The 24,171-nt window shown below is 34.8% G+C and overlaps 1 protein-coding gene across 2 annotated transcripts in view; it reads left to right on the forward strand.

Moving 5' to 3' along the window:
* The window catches only part of LOC133664813 (contactin-associated protein-like 2), a 62,373-nt gene that overhangs the window by 32,549 nt on the left and 5,653 nt on the right, over nt 1-24,171 (forward strand). For both annotated transcript variants that reach the window (XM_062069735.1, XM_062069736.1), the window contains exons 11-21: nt 343-449; nt 552-671; nt 728-846; nt 5,923-6,007; nt 7,937-8,093; nt 10,350-10,477; nt 10,551-10,721; nt 12,979-13,197; nt 15,244-15,480; nt 15,542-15,769; nt 21,143-21,291. In XM_062069735.1, coding sequence (XP_061925719.1) covers nt 343-449; nt 552-671; nt 728-846; nt 5,923-6,007; nt 7,937-8,093; nt 10,350-10,477; nt 10,551-10,721; nt 12,979-13,197; nt 15,244-15,480; nt 15,542-15,769; nt 21,143-21,291 — 1,720 coding nt within the window. The remainder of the gene's footprint in view (nt 1-342; nt 450-551; nt 672-727; nt 847-5,922; nt 6,008-7,936; nt 8,094-10,349; nt 10,478-10,550; nt 10,722-12,978; nt 13,198-15,243; nt 15,481-15,541; nt 15,770-21,142; nt 21,292-24,171) is intronic.

A 24,171-nucleotide genomic window follows, 5' to 3' on the forward strand; every position in this document is an offset into this window, starting at 1 on the left:
TACATTATTTTGTTTGTATTGTAAAATATTATTTTATATTATTTATAATTTATTTTATGTTAGATATTTTATTTTTATTAATATTCTACATTATATGTATTTTATTTTATATTATATTTGTTTTATCTTTTAATTTTGTATTATTTACTCTTTTTTTAATATATTTTTTGGTATATTATATTATATTAATAATTTATATTATATACATATATTTATTTTCTTTCTTTTTTTTAAATATTTTTTTGCATTAGATTTATTTGTGTTTTATTTTGATATTATTATTTGATTTACCTGTATTTATTTAACATTGATGAAGTAATGAGGAAGTGTGTGTGACCACAGGTGTGTTCCCAACCACTGTGAGCATGCGGCTCACTGCTCTCAGACCTGGGACACCTTCACCTGCAACTGTACTGCCACTGGGTACACTGGAGCCACCTGCCACACTTGTACGTACACACACACACACACACACACACACACACACACACACACACACACTTACACTGTGTGTGTGTGTGTGTGTGTGTGTGTGTGTGTGTGTGTGTCAGCCATGTTCCAGCGGTCATGTGAGGACTACAAGTACCAGGGTAAACCCTCGGGGACGTACTGGATAGATCCTGATGGCAGCGGTCCCATGCAGGCCTTCCAAGTCACCTGTGACATGACAGGTGAGGGGAAGTGATGACAGGTGAGGGGAAGTGATGTCATGCTGGTTGTCTTCCAGAGGAGAAGGTGTGGACCAGCGTGAAGAACAACTTGGCCCCTCAGACCAGCGTCACCACCACACCTGACAAGGAGGACAAGATGGTGCTGCAGGTCACCTACAATGTGACCCATGAGCAGGTACACACCTGGACTAGAACTACAATGTGACCCATGAGCAGGTACACACCTGGACTAGAACTACAATGTGACCCATGAGCAGGTACACACCTGGACTAGAACCATCCTTGTGTACTACTGAAGGTTAGTGTGTACTACTGAAGGTTAGTGTGTACTATTGAAGGTTAGTGTGTACTACTGAAGGTTAGCGTGTACTATTGAAGGTTAGTGTGTACTACTGAAGGTTAGCGTGTACTATTGAAGGTTAGTGTGTACTACTCAAGGTTAGTGTGTACTACTGAAAGTTAGTGTGTACTACTGAAGGTTAGTGTGTACTACTGAAGGTTAGTGTGTACTATTGAAGGTTAGTGTGTACTACTGAAGGTTAGTGTGTACTACTGAAGGTTAGTAGGTACTATTGAAGGTTAGTGTGTACTATTGAAGGTTAGTGTGTACTACTGAAGGTTAGCGTGTACTACTGAAGGTTAGTGTGTACTATTGAAGGTTAGTGTGTACTACTGAAGGTTAGCGTGTACTATTGAAAGTTAGTGTGTACTACTGAAGGTTAGTGTGTACTACTGAAGGTTAGTGTGTACTATTGAAGGTTAGCGTGTACTACCGAAAGTTAGTATGTACTATTGAAGGTTAGCGTGTACTACTGAAGGTTAGTGTGTACTACTGAAGGTTAGTGTGTACTATTGAAGGTTAGTGTGTACTATTGAAGGTTAGTGTGTACTACTGAAGGTTAGTGTGTACTATTGAAGGTTAGTGTGTACTACTGAAGGTTAGCGTGTACTATTGAAAGTTAGTGTGTACTACTGAAGGTTAGTGTGTACTACTGAAGGTTAGTGTGTACTATTGAAGGTAAGCGTGTACTACCGAAAGTTAGTATGTACTATTGAAGGTTAGCGTGTACTACTGAAGGTTAGTGTGTACTACTGAAGGTTAGTGTGTACTACTGAAGGTTAGCGTGTACTACTGAAGGTTAGTGTGTACTACTGAAGGTTAGTGTGTACTACTGAAAGTTAGTGTGTACTACTGAAGGTTAGTGTGTACTACTGAAGGTTAGCGTGTACTACTGAAGGTTAGCGTGTACTATTGAAGGTTAGTGTGTACTACTGAAGGTTAGTGTGTACTACTGAAGGTTAGCGTGTACTACTGAAGGTTAGTGTGTACTATTGAAGGTTAGTGTGTACTACTGAAGGTTAGCGTGTACTATTGAAGGTTAGCGTGTACTACTGAAGGTTAGTGTGTACTACTGAAGGTTAGTGTGTACTATTGAAGGTTAGTGTGTACTACTGAAGGTTAGCATGTACTATTGAAGGTTAGCGTGTACTACTGAAGGTTAGTGTGTACTACTGAAGGTTAGTGTGTACTACTGAAGGTTAGCGTGTACTACTGAAGGTTAGCATGTACTATTGAAGGTTAGTGTGTACTACTGAAGGTTAGTGTGTACTACTGAAGGTTAGTATGTACTATTGAAGGTTAGTGTGTACTATTGAAGGTTAGTGTGTACTACTGAAGGTTAGCGTGTACTACTGAAGGTTAGTGTGTACTATTGAAGGTTAGTGTGTACTACTGAAGGTTAGCGTGTACTATTGAAAGTTAGTGTGTACTACTGAAGGTTAGTGTGTACTACAGAAGGTTAGTGTGTACTATTGAAGGTTAGCGTGTACTACCAAAAGTTAGTATGTACTATTGAAGGTTAGCGTGTACTACTGAAGGTTAGTGTGTACTACTGAAGGTTAGTGTGTACTATTGAAGGTTAGTGTGTACTACTGAAGGTTAGCGTGTACTACTGAAAGTTAGCGTGTACTACTGAAGGTTAGCGTGTACTACCGAAAGTTAGTATGTACTATTGAAGGTTAGCGTGTACTACTGAAGGTTAGTGTGTACTACTGAAGGTTAGCGTGTACTACTGAAGGTTAGTGTGTACTACTGAAGGTTAGTGTGTACTACTGAAAGTTAGTGTGTACTATTGAAGGTTAGTGTGTACTACTGAAGGTTAGCGTGTACTACTGAAGGTTAGCGTGTACTACTGAAGGTTAGCGTGTACTACTGAAGGTTAGTGTGTACTATTGAAGGTTAGTGTGTACTACTGAAGGTTAGCGTGTACTACTGAAGGTTAGCGTGTACTATTGAAGGTTAGTGTGTACTACTGAAGGTTATCGTGTACTATTGAAGGTTAGTGTGTACTATTGAAGGTTAGTGTGTACTACTGAAGGTTAGTGTGTACTACTGAAGGTTAGTGTGTACTACTGAAGGTTAGTGTGTACTACTGAAGGTTAGCGTGTACTACTGAAGGTTAGTGTGTACTATTGAAGGTTAGTGTGTACTACTGCTGGTTAGTGTGTACTACTGAAGGTTAGTGTGTACTACTGAAGGTTAGTGTGTACTATTGAAGGTTAGTGTGTACTACTGAAGGTTAGCGTGTACTACTGAAGGTTAGCGTGTACTACTGAAGGTTAGTGTGTACTATTGAAGGTTAGTGTGTACTACTGAAGGTTAGCGTGTACTACTGAAAGTTAGTGTGTACTATTGAAGGTTAGTGTGTACTACTGAAGGTTAGCATGTACTAGCACACATCATGGTACAAGTAAAGCTGATCTACTAAACTCGTGAGCCGAGGATTGCGTCCCTAAGTAAGTAAGGAGTCTTCATGAATATGCAAATATATGCTAATTATAAGACCGCCCACAATAAATGCCAAGTGAGTTATTTAGCACACAAAGTGTGATTCATCAAGACTAAAACTGTTCTGTAGGCGCTGTTTTGGGTTTTTATTTAGTACCTGCTCATTCATGTAATCATGTATTTATTCATGTTTTTATTTATTTATTCATGTCATTATTTATTTATTCATGTTTTTATTTATTTATTCATGTTTTTATTTATTCATGTTTTTATTTATTCATGTAATTATTGATTTATTCATGTTTTTATTTATTGATTTATTCATGTTTTTAATTTATTTATTCATGTTTGTATTTATTTATTCATGTAATTATTTACTTATTCATGTTTTTATTTATTTACGTTTTTCTAATTTATTCGTGTTATTATTTATTCGTGTAATTATTGATTTATTCATGTTTTTTATTCATGTAATTATTGATTTATTCATATTATTTATTTATTCATGTTTGTATTTATTCATTCATGTTTGTATTTATTCATACATGTTTTTATACATTCAAATTTGTATTTATTCATGTTTTTATTTATTCATGCAATTATTGATTTATTCATGTTTTTATTTATTTTTGTTTTTATTTATTTATTCATGTTTTTATTCATTCAAATTTTTATTTATTCATGTTTTTATTTATTCATGCAATTATTGATTTATTCTTGCTTTTGTTTATTTATTTATTCATGTTTTTATTTATTTATTCATGTATTTTTCAAATTTAATTATTCATGTTTTTATTTATTTATTCATGTATTTATTTATTTATTCATGTATTTACGTACTGTCAGAAATATGTGTGAGAAAGGAGGCGTGTCAACATGTCAGACATATTGTCTATTCAGCAATATCATTTTATAATTCCATAGCTGCTGGATGACTTAAGGGGCTAATTCAAAATCATTTTAGTTTTTTGATTTAGGGACTATGTTATGATAAAAGATCTCCTTTTGAAAAAGCCTTCTTGCAACGTGCAGTTTCTTGCGGGTGGATCATCCCGGCCTGTTTGTGTGGTGTGTAGATTGTGTGCTACTAGTTCAGCAGGCTGGAGACTATGATGACAAGGGGAGGCAAATGAGTGTTTCCATGGCCACGTAACAGCTGACAGTGTACTTGTACACAAACAAGTATTCAGTAACTTGACCAACAGCTGACTTAAACCTGACTGTGTACTTGTACACAAACAAGTATTCAGTAATTTGGCCAATACATCAATTGATCACGTGACCCAGGATTTACTTGTTGCTTAGGTGTCTTCTCAGCGATCACCTTGTAATCAATAACTTCTCAGCGATCTCCTTGTAATCAATAACTTCTCAGCGATCACCTTGTAATCAATAACTTCTCAGCGATCTCCTTGTAATCAATAACTTCTCAGCGATCACCTTGTAATCAATAACTTATCAGCGATCATCTTGTAATCAATAACTTATCAGCGATCATCTTGTAATCAATAACTTCTCAGCGATCACCTTGTACTCAATAACTTCTCAGCGATCACCTTGTAGTCAATAACTTCTCAGCGATCACCTGTAATCAATAACTTCTCAGCGATCACCTGTAATCAATAACTTCTCAGCGATGACCTTGTAATCAATAACTGTGATCTGCTCAGCATCAGGTGTTGAAAGTGAAAGTAAACACATGTCTTCACAAGTGTTGAAAGTGAAAGTAAACAAATGTGTTCACAGGTGTTGCAAGTGAAAGTAAACACGTGTTCACAGGTGTTGAAAGTGAAAGTAAACACATGTCTTCACAGGTGTTGAAAGTGAAAGTAAACACATGTCTTCACAGGTGTTGAAAGTGAAAGTAAACACATGTTCACAGGTGTTGAAAGTGAAAGTAAACAATTGTGTTCACAGGTGTTGAAAGTGAAAGTAAACACATGTCTTCACAGGTGTTGAAACTGAAAGTAAACACATGTCTTCACAGGTGTTGAAAGTGAAAGCAAACACATGTTCACAGGTGTTGAAAGTGAAAGTAAACAAATGTGTTCACAGTTGTTGAAAGTGAAAGTAAACACGTGTGCACAGGTGTTGAAAGTGAAAGTAAACACGTGTGCACAGGTGTTGAAAGTGAAAGTAAACACGTGTGCACAGGTGTTGAAAGTGAAAGTAAACATGTGTGCACAGGTGTTGAAAGTGAAAGTAAACACATGTCTTCACTGGTGTTGAAAGTGAAAGTAAACACATGTCTTCACTGGTGTTGAAAGTGAAAGTAAACACATGTCTTCACTGGTGTTGAAAGTGAAAGTAAACACATGTCTTCACAGGTGTTGAAAGTGAAAGTAAACACATGTGCACAGGTGTTGAAAGTGAAAGTAAACACATGTGTTCACAGGTGTTGAAAGTGAAAGTAAACACGTGTGCACAGGTGTTGAAAGTGAAAGTAAACAAATGTGTTCCTAGTTGTTGTGGCTGACCAGCAGTGCTGAGAAGTGTGAGCAACACGTGGCCTACGCCTGCAGAATGTCCAGGCTGCTCAACACTCCAGGTGACTTTACTTTTATTACCATTTATTTACACTCTTTTTACTTTTATTACCATTTATTTACACTCTTTTTACATTTATTACCATTTATTTACACTCTTTTTTACTTTTATTACCATTTATTTACACTCTTTTTACTTTATTACCATGTATTTACACTCTTTTTACATTTATTACCATGTATTTACACTCTTTTTACATTTATTACTATGTATTTATACTATTTTTACATTTATTACCATGTATTTACACTCTTTTTACATTTATTACTATGTATTTATACTCTTTTTACATGTATTACCATGTATTTACACTCTTTTTACATGTATGTACACTTATTGACACATATTTACAGTACATTTATTACAGTGTAATTACTCTTTTTACATTTATTTACACTTTTCAAGATAAATACATGATTAAATAAATAAATAAATAAATGCATGATTATAAAAACAAACATGAATAAATAAAATAATGAATAAAAAAATAAAAACATGAATACATAATCAATGACACAAATACATAAATACAAACATGAATAAATAAATAAAACATGAAAAAATAATTACATGAATCAATAAATAAAAACACGAATAAATAAATATATACATGAATAATTAAATACAAATGTAAATAAATACATAAAAACATGAATACATATATGACATGAATAAATACATAAAAACATGAATAAAAAACAATAAATATATGACATGAATAAATACATAAAAACATGAATAAAAAACAATAAATATATGACATGAATAAATACATAAAAACATGAATAAATACATAATGACATGAACAAATAAGTAAAACATGAATAATACATAAATAGAATAATAAAAACATGAATAAATACATACATGAAAACATGCATAAATAAGACATTAGTAAGTAAATAAAAAGATGAATAAATAAATACTGACATGAATAAATCAATAAAAAGATGAATAACTAAATACTGACATGAATAAATCAATAAAAAGATGAATAACTAAATACTGACATGAATAAATCAATAAACAGATGAATAAATAAATACTGCCATGAATAAATCAATAAAAATATGAATACATAAATGCTGACATGAATAAATCAATAAAAAGATGAATACATAAATACTGACATGAATAAATCAATAAAAAGATGAATACATAAATACTGACATGAATAAAAAGATGAATAAATAAATACTGACATTAATAAATCAATAAAAAGATGAATAAATAAATAATGACATGATTAAATCAATAAAAAGATGAATAAATAAATACTGACATGAATAAATCAATAAAAAGATGAATAAATAAATACTGACATGAATAAATCAATAAAAAGATGAATAAATAAATACTGACATGAATAAATCAATAAAAAAGATGAATAAATAAATACTGACATGAATAAATCAATAAAAAGATGAATAAATAAATACTGACATGAATAAATCAAAAAGATGAATACATAAATACTCACATGAATAAATATAATAAAAAGGTGAATAAATAAATACTGACATGAATAAATCAATAAAAAGATGAATAAATAAATACTGACATGAATAAATCAATAAAAAGATGAATACATAAATACTGACATGAATAAATCAATAAAAAGATGAATACATAAATACTGACATGAATAAATCAATAAAAAGATGAATACATAAATACTGACATGAATAAATGAATACAAAGATGAATACATAAATACTGACATGAATAAATGAATAAAAAGATAAATACTACATGAATAAATATAATACAAAGGTGAATAAAGGAGTAAGAAGTGTTCTGATCATGAATAAATATATTTCCATCTTCCTACGTGTCCAAAGTCCACAGGTGGCACCAAGACCAGATCAGACCAGACCAGACCAGACCAGGACAAGAAGTAAACAAATGATTGTTTGTTGTTGTGTTGCAGACGGTGAAGCGTTGACCTGGTGGGTGGGACAAGCCAATGACAGACATTCTTACTGGGGAGGTTCTTCTCCAGGAATACAGAAGTGTGCTTGTGGAATACAACACAATTGTACTGACAACACCCGCTTTTGTAACTGTGATGCTGACTCACACACCTGGTAAGTACACTTACTTACATTTATTTACACTTATTTACCCAACTGTACTGACAACACCCGCTTTTGTAACTGGGATGCTGACTCACACACCTGGTAAGTACACTTACTTACATTTATTTACACTTATTTACACAACTGTACTGACAACACCAGCTTTTGTAACTGTGATGCTAACTCACACACCTGGTAAGTACACTTACTTACATTTATTTACATGTATTTACATTTATTTACACGTATTTACATTTATTTACACTTATTTACATTTATTTACACTTATTTACACAACTGCACTGACAACACCCACGTTTGTAACTGTGATGCTGACTCACATTCCTGGTAAGTGCACTTATTTACATTTATTTACACTTATTTACCCAACTGCACTGACAACACACACTTTTGTAACTGTGATGCTGACTCACACACCTGGTAAGTACACTTACTTACATTTATTTACACTTATTTACATTTATTTACACTTATTTACATTTATTTACACTTATTTACACAACTGTACTGACAACACCCGCTTTTGTAACTGTGATGCTGACTCACACACCTGGTAAGTACACTTACTTACATTTATTTACACTTATTTACATTTATTTACATAACTGTACTGACAACACCCGCTTTTGTAACTGCGATGCTGACTCACACACCTGGTAAGTACACTTACTTACATTTATTTACATTTATTTACACTTATTTATTTACACTTATTTATTTACACTTATTTACCCAACTGTACTGACAACACCCGCTTTTGTAACTGTGATGCTGACTCACACACCTGGTAAGTACACTTACTTACATTTATTTACACTTATTTACATTTATTTATATGCATTTACATGTATCTACACATATTTACAATTATATATAGGTATTTACACTTATTTACATTTATTTATATGCATTTACATGTATCTACACATATTTACAATTATATATAGGTATTTACATGTATCTACACATATTTACATTTATATATAGGTATTTACATGTATCTACACATATTTACATTTATATATAGGTATTTACATGTATCTACACATATTTACATTTATATATAGGTATTTACATGTATCTACACATATTTACATTTATATATAGGTATTTACATGTATCTACACATATTTACAATTATATATAGGTATTTACATGTATCTACACATATTTACATTTATATATAGGTATTTACATGTATCTACACATATTTACATTTATATATATGTATTTACATGTATCTACACATATTTACATTTGTTTCAATTTATTTACATGCATTTAAATTATAAAGACATATTTACATTTATTTACATGCATTTAAATTTTATACACATATTTACATTTATTTACACATAGGTACACTAATTTACATATAGCTACTAGCTACATTTTTTTTACATTTATTTAAACCTATTTACATCTATTTACACTTATCTACATTTATATAAATGTATGTTCATGTATTTACAAGTTAGCATTCATAACATTTACACGTATGTACACTAAGTTATATTTTTTAAATGTATTTACACATATTGACATGTATTTTCATTTTTCACTCTTATTCATAATTAATTACATTTATTTCTAAATATTTATTCTCTCACATGTGCCTTTTGGTATGATGACTTATACTATATATATATATATATATATATATATATATATATATATATATATATATATATATATATATATATATATATATATATATATATATATATATATATATATATATATATATATATATATAGATATATACATATATATATATATATATATATACATATATATATAGATACATATATATATATATATATATATATATATATACATATATATATATATATATATATATATATATATACATATATATACATATATATATATAGATACATATATAGACATATATACATATATATATATATATATATATACATATATAGACATATATACATATATATATATATATATATACATATATATATATATATGTATACATATATATATATATATAGACATATATACATATATATATACTTATATACATATATATATACATATACATATATAGACATATATACATATATATATATATATATATATATATGTCTATATATGTATATATATATATATGTATATATATATATATATGTATATATATATATATATATATATATATATATATATATATATATATATATATATATATGTATAGTAGTGACTACCGTGCGTGTGCAGGAGGGAAGATGGCGGCCTGCTGACCTACAAGGAGCACCTACCAGTCCGGCAGGTGGTTGTGGGCGACACCAGCAGACCCGGGTCCGAGGCCAAGCTGACGGTGGGGCCGCTGAGATGTCAGGGTGATGGTGAGTCCACACCACACCCAGCAGGACTCTGAGAAGACCACAAAGATGACTCTCATCTGTCTTTGCTCCACAGGCAAATACTGGAACGCTGCATCCTTCTCCAGTCCTGCAGCCTTCCTGCACTTCTCCTCCTTGGCAGCCCAGACCAGCTCGGACATCTCCTTCTACTTCAAGACCTCCTCCAGCCATGGAGTCTTCCTGGAACACTCTGGACCTTCTCACCTCCTTCGCATCCAGCTCACAGGTGCGTAGTGTTGGAGCCTTGTGGTCTGGGGCTGCTGTGCCCCTGGTCGGGTCACACGAGACCAACGAGTCCGAGGTAAGGGACCGAACGGGGACAAAAAAGACAAAGTTTCCTCAGCCGGGCCTGACCCCATGGTCCCCGGCCGGGCACAACCAGAAAAGGCACCTCCTCCAGTGGGCTCACCACACAGGTGGGTGCAGGGTGAGCTGGGCAGCAGTCTCAGGCAGGGAGGGCCCTTGGTGGTCAGATCCTCGGCTACAGAAGCTAGCTCTTGGGACGTGGAAGGTCACCTTGCAGTGGGGAGGAGCATGAGCTGGAGAAGTTCCGGCCCGGGATCTATTCGGACTCACATTAAAGGCTCTGGAACCAGTCCTCTGGAGAGGGCCTGGACCCTCATCCACTCTGGCAGTGAGATGCGCCAGGCCAGGCGGGCTCAGAGCCTGTACGTATGAATTTACCCTATTTTCCAGGCTACTTTGAACCGCTTTGAACCCTGCGGCTTGTCGAAAATGTACTTCCTGTTTCGTGCCTTGAACCCAAAGTCCATAGCATTTCTGCTAGTGGGACCATGACCATGACTTCTGTTTTGTTGGATCCGTTGTTTTACTACCGTGTTACATGTTTGGAAACAGTTAAGGTATGTATAGGAAGATTTACAACATATTTTGTATGGATTAGGTATGATCCCTAACCCTAACCCTAACCCTATATATCTACGGCTTACAGTCCGGTGCGGCTAATTTATGTCAAAATACTTATTTCATCTCAAATTTGGTGGGTGCAGCCTAAATACCGTGGCATTTTCCGGACCATAGTCCGGAAAATGCAGTAACCCAGTAGACGAGTGGGTAGCTTCCCTGCGCCTGGGGGAGACCGGGTCCTGACTCTTGTTCTTACACACCAAAGGGTAACTCAGAGTACTTTGTTCTGCTGGAGGACTTCAACGCTCTCATTGGCTACGACACTGAAACCCTGAGAGGCGTAATTGGGAGAAAAGGTCTCCCGGATCTGAACCCAAGTTGTGTTTTGGTATTTGACTTTTCTGCCTGTCACAGATTGTCCGTAAGAAACACCGTGTTCAAACACTAGGGTGTCCATATGTGCACTTGGCACCAGGACACCCTCGGCCGCAGTTCCATGATCGACTTTGTGGTTGGGTCATCGGATTTGCGGTCTCATGTTTTGGACACTCGGGTGAAGAGAGGGGCGGAGCTTTCTACCGATCACCACCTGGTGGCGAGTTGGCTGCAATGGTGGGGGGAGGATGCCGGACAGACCTGGCAGGCCCAAACGCATTGTGAGGGTCTGCTGGGAACGTCTGGCAGAGTCTCCTGTCAGAGAGTTTCAATTCCCGCCTCTGGAAGAACTTTGAACATGTCACAAGGGAGGTGCTGGACATTGAGTCCGAGTGGACCATGTTCTGTACCTCTGTTGTCGAGACAGCCGACCTGTAGCCACGAGCTGGTTGGTCCGTGGTCATAATCCTAAAACCCGCTGGTCTTTTTGGCTCGTGGGACTCCAGAGACAGCGACCGGCCAAGTGGTGTGCGGCTTTGGCGGTCGCAGAGGCAAAAACTTGGACGTGGAGGAGTTGGGGGACTCTATGGAGAACGACTTCCGGTCAGCTTCAAAGCAATTCTGGACCACCCTCCGCCGCCTCAGGAAGGGGAAGCAGAGCACTGCCAACACCGTGTGGTGAGGACAGTGTGATGCTGACCTGGACTTGGGATGTTCTGTATCAGTGGAGGAAATACTTTGAAGAAAACTTCATCGCATGTACACAACTTCCTATGAGGAAGCCATGCCTGGGGACTCTGTGGTGGACTCTCCTATTTTTGTGGTTGAGGTTGCTGAGGTAGTTAATCAGCTCCTCGGTGGCAGGGTCTTGTGTGTGGGTTTTATCCGCCAGGAGTTCCTTAAGGCTCTGGATGCTGTGGGGCTGTTTTGGTTGACCAGACTTGGCAGCCTTGCATGGACAACAGGGGCGGTGCTTCTAGATTGGCAGACTGGGGTGGTGGTTCCTTGAAATAAGGGATCCGCAGGGTGTGTTCCAACTGCAGGATCACACTTCTCAGCCTTCCTGGTAAGGTGTACTGGAGAGTAGGTTACACCGAACTTTCCAACCTCGGTTTTAGGAGGGGCAATGTGGTTTTGGTCCTGGTCGTGGAACTGTGGACCAGCTCTACACCCCGGACAGGGTCCTGAAGGATGCACGGGAGTTTGCCCAAGCAGTCACAATGTGGACTTCGGTCTTTCAGGAGGATCCATGGTGTCCTTCTCCTTCCTGGTGGGCGGAGAGAGGATGGAGCTGTCGGTCCGCTCGCCAGCACCACTTCATGACGACCAGTGGCATCGCGTGGAGGCGGAGAAGAACGTCAAAGAAGTGTTGCTGCAGCTGGACGGCCGCTACCGAGAGGTCCGGCTCACCCCCCCACAGGGCCACACCAAGCTGGACTTGGACAGCAACCTGTATATTGGTAATACTCCCATAATAATAATAATATTATTATACTTTATTCTAATCAATATCAATTATGATAACAATATTCTGTATCGCTAAGACTTGCTTATTACTGTTAATGGTTATTGTTATTATTGTTTATTGTTATTATTGTTTATGTTTATTGTTATTACTGTTTATGGTTATTGTTATTACTGTTTATGGTTATAGTTATTACTGTTTATGTTTATTGTTATTACTGTTTATGTTTGTTATTACTGTTTATGGTTATTGTTATTACTGTTTATGTTTGTTATGACTGTTTATGGTTATTGTTATTATTGTTTATGTTTATTGTTATTACTGTTTATGTTTGTTATTACTGTTTATGGTTATTGTTGTTATTGTTTATGTTTATTGTTATTACTGTTTATGTTTGTTATTACTGTTTATGGTTATTGTTATTACTGTTTATGTTTGTTATTACTGTTTATGGTTATTGTTATTATTGTTTATGTTTATTGTTATTACTGTTTATGTTTGTTATTACTGTTTATGTTTGTTATTACTGTTTATGGTTATTGTTATTACTGTTTATGTTTGTTATTACTGTTTATGGTTATTGTTATTATTGTTTATGTTTATTTTTATTACTGTTTATGTTTGTTATTACTGTTTATGGTTATTGTTATTACTGTTTATGTTTATTACTGTTTATGGTTATTGTTATTACTGTTTATGTTTGTTATTACTGTTTATGTTTGTTATTACTGTTAATGGTTATAGTTATTACTGTTTATGGTTATTGTTATTACCGTTTATGGTTGTAGTTATTACTGTTTATGGTTATTGTTATTACTGTTTATGGTTATTACCGTTAAAGGTTATTGTTATTACCGTTTGTTTATTGTTATTGTTATGGTTATCGTTAATATCGTTTTTGGTTATTGTTATTACTGTTTATGGTTATTATTACCGTTTATGTTTATTGCTATTACTGTTTATGTTTATCGTTATTACCGTTTATGTTTATTGTTATTGTTGTTTGTGGTTATCGTTATTACCGTTTATGGTTATTACCACTTATGGTTATTGTTATTGTTTATGGTTATTGTTATTACCGTTTATGGTTATTGTTATTACCATTTATGGTTATCGTTAATATCGTTTGTGGTTATTGTTATTACTGTTTGTTTATTGTTATTACTGTTTATGTTTATCATTATTACGGTTTATGTTTATTGTTATTATTGTTTGTGGTTATCGTTATTACCGTTTATGGTTATTACCACTTATGGTTATTGTTATTGTTTATGGCTATTTTTATTACCGTTTATGGTTATTGTTATTACTGTGTGTTTATTGTTATCACTGTTTATGTTTATCGTTATCACCGTTTATGTTTATTACCAATTATGGTTATTGTTATTACTGTTTATGGTTATTGTTATTACCGTTCATGGTTATTGTTATTACCGTTTATGGTTATTAGCACTTAGGGTTATTGTTATTACTGTTTATGGTTATTGTCATTACGTTTGTTTTTTAGTTATTACCGTTTATGTTTATTGTTATTATTGTTTATGGTTATTGTTATTACCGTTTATGGTTATTGTTATTACTGTTTATGTTTATTGTTATCACTGTTTATGGTTATTGTTATTACTGTTCATGATTATTGTTATTACTGTTTATGGTTATTGTTATTACTGTTTGTTTATTGTTATGGTTATGGTTAATATCGTTTTTGGTTATTGTTATTACTGTTTATGGTTATTGTCATTATGTTTATGTTTATCATTATTACTGTTTATGTTTATTGTTATTATTGTTTATGGTTATAGTTATTACCGTTTATGGTTATAGTTATTACTGTTTATGGTTATTGTTATTACTGTTTATTGTTATTGTTTTTATTGTTTATGATTATCGTAATTATCATGTATGGTTATAGTTATTACTGTTTATGTTTATTGTTATTACTGTTAATGGTTACATGTCTTGTACATGTGAAGATGAATGCAGTCATTAATTATAATAATTTCCAACAACAACAACAACAACAACAACTTGTCCCCGTCAGGTGCGTCAGGAGGCCAGAGAAGTTTCCTGGGCTGCATGCGAGCGCTGCAGGTAAACGGGGTGACTCTGGACCTGGAGGAGAAGGCGGTGGGGGCCTCAGGGGTGAGTCCTGGCTGCCGGGGCCACTGCCAGACCCTGGGCTCCCAGTGCAGGAACGGCGGGAAGTGTGTGGAGAAGTACGACAGATATTCCTGCGACTGCACACTCAGCGCCTACGAAGGAGCCTTCTGTACCCAAGGTGCGCTCCAAGACCCTGGCACACCTGCCTGGCACACACTCACCTTTGTCCCTGCACCCAGACGTGGGAGCCTACTTCGAGACCGGGACCTTGGTGCGCTACGACTTCCGGCCCGAGGCGGCGCCCTCTGTGGCGCGGGAGGGGGAGCGCCTGCCGGGGGTTCCGATGGAGACCAACCTGACCCACGAGGAGCTGGTCTTCAGCTTCAGCACCTCCAGCGCCCCCTGCATTCTGGTCTACGTCAGCTCCAGGACTCTGGACTACCTGGCTGTGGTGCTCACAGACAACGGTAATCATTCTAATAATCACATCTTCGTCTTTTCAAAACCAATACAATGTTTAAAGTAACCCTTAGGGCTCCTCACCATCTGTTGAAGGTCCCAGGGACCCAACATGTAGGGCTCCTCACCATCTGTTGAAGGTCCCAGGGACCCAACATTTAGGGCTCCTCACCATCTGTTGAAGGTCCCAGGGACCCAACATTTAGGGCTCCTCACCATCTGTTGAAGGTCCCAGGGACCCAACATTTAGGGCTCCTCACCATCTGTTGAAGGTCCCAGGGACCCAACATTTAGGGCTCCTCACCATCTGTTGAAGGTCCCAGGGACCCAACATTTAGGGCTCCTCACCATCTGTTGAAGGTCCCAGGGACCCAACATTTAGGGCTCCTCACCATCTGTTGAAGGTCCCAGGGACCCAACATTTAGGGCTCCTCACCATCTGTTGAAGGTCCCAGGGACCCAACATTTAGGGCTCCTCACCATCTGTTGAAGGTCCCAGGGACCCAACATTTAGGGCTCCTCACCATCTGTTGAAGGTCCCAGGGACCCAACATTTAGGGCTCCTCACCATCTGTTGAAGGTCCCAGGGACCCAACATTTAGGGCTCCTCACCATCTGTTGAAGGTCCCAGGGAACCAACATTTAGGGCTCCTCACCATCTGTTGAAGGTCCCAGGGACCCAACATTTAGGGCTCCTCACCATCTGTTGAAGGTCCCAGGGACTCAACATTTAGGGCTCACACCATCTGTTGAAGGTCCCAGGTACCCAACATTTAGGGCTCCTCACCATCTGTTGAAGGTCCCAGGTACCCAACATTTAGGGCTCCTCACCATCTGTTGAAGGTCCCAGGGACCCAACATTTAGGGCTCCTCACCATCTGTTGAAGGTCCCAGGGACCCAACATTTAGGGCTCCTCACCATCTGTTGAAGGTCCCAGGGACCCAACATTTAGGGCTCACACCATCTGTTGAAGGTCCCAGGTACCCAACATTTAGGGCTCCTCACCATCTGTTGAAGTTCCCAGGTACCCAACATTTAGGGCTCCTCACCATCTGTTGAAGGTCCCAGGGACCCAACATTTAGGGCTCCTCACCATCTGTTGAAGGTCCCAGGGACCCAACATTTAGGGCTCCTTACCATCTGTTGAAGGTCCCAGGGACCCAACATTTAGGGCTCCTCACCATCTGTTGAAGTTCCCAGGGACCCAACATTTAGTGCTCCTCACCATCTGTTGAAGGTCCCAGGGACCCAACATTTAGGGCTCCTCACCATCTGTTGAAGTTCCCAGGGACCCAACATTTAGGGCTCCTCACCATCTGTTGAAAGTCCCAGAGACCCAACATTTAGGGCTCCTCACCATCTGTTGAAGGTCCCAGGGACCCAACATTTAGGGCTCCTCACCATCTGTTGAAGGTCCCAGGGACCCAACATTTAGGGCTCACACCATCTGTTGAAGGTCCCAGGGACCCAACATTTAGGGCTCCTCACCATCTGTTAGAGGTCCCAGGGACCCAACATTTAGGGCTCCTCACCATCTGTTGAAGGTCCCAGGGACCCAACATTTAGGGCTCCTCACCATCTGTTGAAGGTCCCAGGGACCCAACATTTAGGGCTCACACCATCTGTTGAAGGTCCCAGGGACCCAACATTTAGGGCTCCTCACCATCTGTTGAAGGTCCCAGGGACCCAACATTTAGGGCTCCTCACCATCTGTTGAAGGTCCCAGGGACCCAACATTTAGGGCTCCTCACCATCTGTTGAAGGTCCCAGGGACCCAACATTTAGGGCTCCTCACCATCTGTTGAAAGTCCCAGGGACCCAACATTTAGGGCTCACACCATCTGTTGAAGGTCCCAGGGACCCAAAATTTAGGGCTCCTCACCATCTGTTGAAGGTCCCAGGGACCCAACATTTAGGGCTCCTCACCATCTGTTGAAGGTCCCAGGGACCCAACATTTAGGGCTCCTCACCATCTGTTGAAGGTCCCAGGGACCCAACATTTAGGGCTCCTCACCATCTGTTGAAGGTCCCAGGGACCCAACATTTAGGGCTCCTCACCATCTGTTGAAGGTCCCAGGGACCCAACATTTAGGGCTCCTCACCATCTGTTGAAGGTCCCAGGGACCCAACATTTAGGGCTCACACCATCTGTTGAAGGTCCCAGGGACCCAACATTTAGGGCTCCTCACCATCTGTTGAAGGTCCCAGGGACCCAACATTTAGGGCTCACACCATCTGTTGAAGGTCCCAGGGACCCAACATTTAGGGCTCCTCACCATCTGTTGAAGGTCCCAGGGACCCAACATTTAGGGCTCACACCATCTGTTGAAGGTCCCAGGGACCCAACATTTAGGGCTCCTCACCATCTGTTGAAGGTCCCAGGGACCCAACATTTAGGGCTCCTCACCATCTGTTGAAGGTCCCAGGGACCCAACATTTAGGGCTTCTCACCATCTGTTGAAGGTCCCAGGGACCCAACATTTAGGGCTCCTCACCATCTGTTGAAGGTCCCAGGGACCCAATATTTAGGGCTTCTCACCATCTGTTGAAGGTCCCAGGGACCCAACATTTAGGGCTCCTCACCATCTGTTGAAGGTCCCAGGGACCCAATATTTAGTGCTCCTCACCATCTGTTGAAGGTCCCAGGGACCCAACATTTAGTGCTCCTCACCATCTGTTGAAGGTCCCAGGGACCCAACATTTAGGGCTCGTCACCATCTGTTGAAGGTCCCAGGGACCCAACATTTAGGGCTCCTCACCATCTGTTGAAGGTCCCAGGGACCCAACATTTAGGGCTTCTCACCATCTGTTGACGGTCCCAGGGACCCAACATTTAGGGCTCCTCACCATCTGTTGAAGGTCCCAGGGACCCAACATTTAGTGCTCCTCACCATCTGTTGTAGGTCCCAGGGACCCAACATTTAGTGCTCCTCACCATCTGTTGAAGGTCCCAAGGACCCAACATTTAGGGCTCCTCACCATCTGTTGAAGGTCCCAGGGACCCAACATTTAGGGCTCCTCACCATCTGTTGAAGGTCCCAGGGACCCAACATTTAGGGCTCCTCACCATCTGTTGAAGGTCCCAGGGACCCAAAAGGGTCTCGGGCATGAAATAGTTGAAAACAAGTAGTATATTTGTATTTTTACTTTCAACACTATTGTTCTATAGATCATTTTCAGGTCACTTCCTGGTGTCATACTAATATTGATTATTGTAAATATCTACATCAACTTCCTGGTGTCATACTAATATTTATTATTGTAAATATCTACATCAACTTCCTGGTGTCATACTAATATTGATTATTGTAAATATCTACATCAACTTCCTGGTGTCATACTAATATTGATTATTGTAAATATCTACATCAACTTCCTGAGTTATTAATTTTGACAGTTTTAAAGAGAAACTAGTCGTCATTTGAGAGTCAACATTATTATTCTTACATCTTTTATTCCTCTTTTTCAGTACTTTTTGTGTAACAATATTTGTTTTTAATTTGGAGGTGTTGAATTTGCCATGTAAAATCGCTGATGCTAATCAGTAGCATGTCTATGGCACATCCAATGCAAGTTAGCATGGAGCTAGGTCACTTGATGTCAAGTTATTTAGTGTTGACTTTAGAAGTCAACTCTGACAAGATGCTAGCTGTCTGCTAAGCTAGCAAAAAGAGCAGAACTGACTTCTTGTATCGGCCTGGAATGGAATGAGTACTACCACTACTACTACTCCCACTACTACTACTACTACTCCTCCCACTACTCATCCCACTACTACTACTGCCACTACTACTACTACTACTCCCACTACTACTACTACTACCACTACTCCCACTAATACTACTACTACTACTACTACTCCTCCCACTACTACTACTACTACTCCCACTAATACTACTACTACTACTACTACTACCACTACTACTACTACTACCACTACTACTACTACTCCTCCCACTACTACTACTACTTCTACTACTCCCACTACTACTACTACTCCCACTACTACTACTACTACTACTACTACTCCCACTACTACTACTACTACTACTCCCACTACTTCTACTACTACTACTACTCCTCCCACTACTACTACTCCCACTACTACTACTACTACTACTACTACTACTACTACTAGTATTACTACCATTCATTCCACTTTTATTTATTTGTTTATGTATATTTTATTCCGTACCAATACTACTACCATTTATTTGATGTTGTATTTGTTTATTTACTTCAATTGTACTACTATTTATTTTAATGTTTTATTTTATTTGAATTGTAGTCGCTTCATAATGTTACTACCAATTTATTTTAGTTTTTATTCAGTTATGCATAGTTTATTTATATCCTAAACCATTTATATACTATTTATCTTTTGTTTATTCATTTCATTGTATTACTATTTATTTCAATGTTTTATTTTATTTCATTTTTTATTTTAATTGTATTCATTTCATAACGTTATTGCTACCATTTATTTTAGTTGTATTTTTCATTTAGTTATGCATAGTTTATTGATTTGATAGCACTACTACTACCATTTATTTTAAGTTTTATTTGTGTGTTTCAATTGTACTACTATTTAATTTAATGTTTTATTTTATTTCATTTTTTATTTTAATTGTATTTATTTCATTCCATATATTTTATTTGAAATTTTTTTATTTAGTTATGCAGTTTATTGATTTTATACCATTATTAATACCATTTATTTTAGCTTTATCTTTTGTTTATTCATTTCAATCGTTTTACTACTATTTATTTGTAATGTTTTATGGTATTTCATGTTTTAATTTGAACTATTCATCATATCACATTGTTACCACCATTTGTTTTGGTTTAGTTTGATTAATTATTTATGCGTATTTTATACCATTCATTTTAGTGGTAGTTTTTAATTGTTTATTCATTTCAATTCCATTTATGTTATACAATTATTACTGACATTTATGTGATCTCTTTTTATAATTTATGTATATATTCATATATATTTTATACATTTATTACAATCAGTTATTTATTTGTTTAATCTATTTAAAAAATATATTATATATATTATTATTACTACTGCTTATTGTATTTATTATTCATGAATTTATTTCATTGTATTAATTTCATACCATTATTAATACCACTGTTTTATTATTGTTTATGTATATATTTTAACTGTATGTATTTTATACCATTATTACTTTTTTTTAATTGAATTTGTATTTATTTTATATTATTAATTTTACCTTTTTCATTTCATTTTATTTAACACTTCTGCTCTCATCGTGGGTTTATGTGTGCGTGTGTGTGCGCGTGTGTGTGCGCGTGTGTGTGTGTGTGTGTGTGTGTGTGTGTGTGTGTGTGTGTGTGTGTGTGTGTGCAGGCACGCTGCAGGTGCGCTACAGACTGGGAGGTCCCCCAGAAGCCTTCATCATAAACGTGGATGATCATCATCATCCTCAGCGGCGTGTGAACGACGGCCAACCTCACACGCTCAACTTGACACGGCACCTGCGTCACGTCCACCTGCAGGTACGCCGCGCTCGAGCACCAGAAAGGTGTGACGTGACCACACTAAACAGGAAGTGCCAACACACAAATCAGAGAACAACACAAAGAGCAACTTCCTGTCAGCAAGCAGAAGTCAAGTAGAGTACTAGTATCACTGGAGGACCAGGCTAAACATGTTACACACCGAGAGGCAGACATGCTAATCACTAAGCTAAGCTAGCGAGGAACAACAGAAGTAGAAATAAGTGAAGATGGTTAGCACCTTACAGAAGAAAGTAAGCAGTTATTAATAAACAAGTAGATTAATCACATTATTAATAAACAAGTAGATTAATCATAATAATAAACAAGTAGATTAATCATATTATTAATAAACAAATAGATTAATCATATTATTAATAAACAAGTAGATTAATCATATTAATAAACAAGTAGATTAATCATAATAATAAACAAGTAGATGAATCATATTATTAATAAACAAATAGATTAATCATATTATTAATAAACAAGTAGATTAATCATAATAATAAACAAGTAGATTAATCATATTATTAATAAACAAGTAGATTAATCATATTATTAATAAACAAGTAGATTAATCACATTATTAATAAACAAGTAGATTAATCATATTATTAATAAACAAGTAGATTAATCATAATAATAAACAAGTAGATTAATCATATTATTAATAAACAAATAGATTAATCATATTATTAATAAACAAGTAGATTAATCATAATAATAAACAAGTAGATTAATCATATTATTAATGAACAAGTAGATTAATCATATTATTAATGAACAAGTAGATTAATCATAATAATAAACAAGTAGATTAATCATATTATTAATAAACAAGTAGATTAATCACATTATTAATAAACAAGTAGATTAATCATATTATTAATAAACAAGTAGATTAATCATATTATTAATAAACAAGTACATTAATCATATTATTAATAAACAAGTAGATTAATCACATTATTAATAAACAAGTAGATTAATCATATTATTAATAAACAAGTAGATTAATCATAATAATAAACAAGTAGATTAATCATATTATTAATAAACAAATAGATTAATCATATTATTAATAAACAAGTAGATTAATCATAATAATAAACAAGTAGATTAATCATATTATTAATGAACAAGTAGATTAATCATATTATTAATGAACAAGTAGATTAATCATAATAATAAACAAGTAGATTAATCATATTATTAATAAACAAGTAGATTAATCACATTATTAATAAACAAGTAGATTAATCATATTATTAATAAACAAGTAGATTAATCATAATAATAAACAAGTAGATTAATCATATTATTAATAAACAAATAGATTAATCATATTATTAATAAACAAGTAGATTAATCATAATAATAAACAAGTAGATTAATCATATTATTAATAAACAAGTAGATTAATCACATTATTAATAAACAAGTAGATTAATCATATTATTAATAAACAAGTAGATTAATCATAATAATAAACAAGTAGATTAATCATATTATTAATAAACAAATAGATTAATCATATTATTAATAAACAAGTAGATTAATCATATTATTAATAAACAAGTAGATTAATCATAATAATAAACAAGTAGATTAATCATATTATTAATAAACAAATAGATTAATCATATTATTAATAAACAAGTAGATTAATCATAATAATAAACAAGTAGATTAATCATATTATTAATAAACAAGTAGATTAATCACATTATTAATAAACAAGTAGATTAATCATATTATTAATAAACAAGTAGATTAATAATAATTATAAACAAGTAGATTAATCACATTATTAATAAACAAGTAGATTAATCCTATTATTAATAAACAAGTAGATTAATAATAATAATAAACAAGTAGATTAATCATATTATTAATAAACAAATAGATTAATCATATTATTAATAAACAAGTAGATTAATCACATTATTAATAAACAAGTAGATTAATCCTATTGTATTAATAAACAAATAGATTAATCATATTATTAATAAACAAGTAGATTAATCAAATTATTAATAAACAAGTAGATTAATCATAATAATAAACAAGTAGATTAATCATATTATTAATAAACAAGTAGATTAATCACATTATTAATAAACAAGTAGATTAATCATATTATTAATAAACAAATAGATTAATCATATTATTAATAAACAAGTAGATTAATCATAATAAACAAGTAGATTAATCATATTATTAATAAACAAGTAGATTAATCACATTATTAATAAACAAGTAGATTAATCATATTATTAATAAACAAGTAGATTAATAATAATAATAAACAAGTAGATTAATCACATTATAAATTAACAAGTACATTAATCATATTATTAATAAACAAATAGATTAATCATATTATTAATAAACAAGTAGATTAATCATGATAATAAACAAGTAGATTAATCATATTATTAATAAACAAGTAGATTAATCACATTATTAATAAACAAGTAGATTAATCATATTATTAATAAACAAGTAGATTAATCATAATAATAAACAAGTAGATTAATCATATTATTAATAAACAAGTAGATTAATCACATTATTAATAAACAAGTAGATTAATCATATTATTAATAAACAAGTAGATTAATCACATTATTAATAAACAAGTAGATTAATCACATTATTAATAAACAAGTAGATTTATCATATTATTAATAAACAAGTAGATTAATCACATTATTAATAAACAAGTAGATTTATCATATTAATAAACAAGTAGATTAATCAAATTATTAATAAACAAGTAGATTAATCACAATATTAATAAACAAGTAGATTAATCATATTATTAATAAACAAGTAGATTTATCATATTATTAATAAACAAGTAGATGAATCACA

The sequence above is a fragment of the Entelurus aequoreus genome, linkage group LG14, assembly GCF_033978785.1.
Source record: "Entelurus aequoreus isolate RoL-2023_Sb linkage group LG14, RoL_Eaeq_v1.1, whole genome shotgun sequence".
NCBI lineage: Eukaryota > Metazoa > Chordata > Actinopteri > Syngnathiformes > Syngnathidae > Entelurus > Entelurus aequoreus.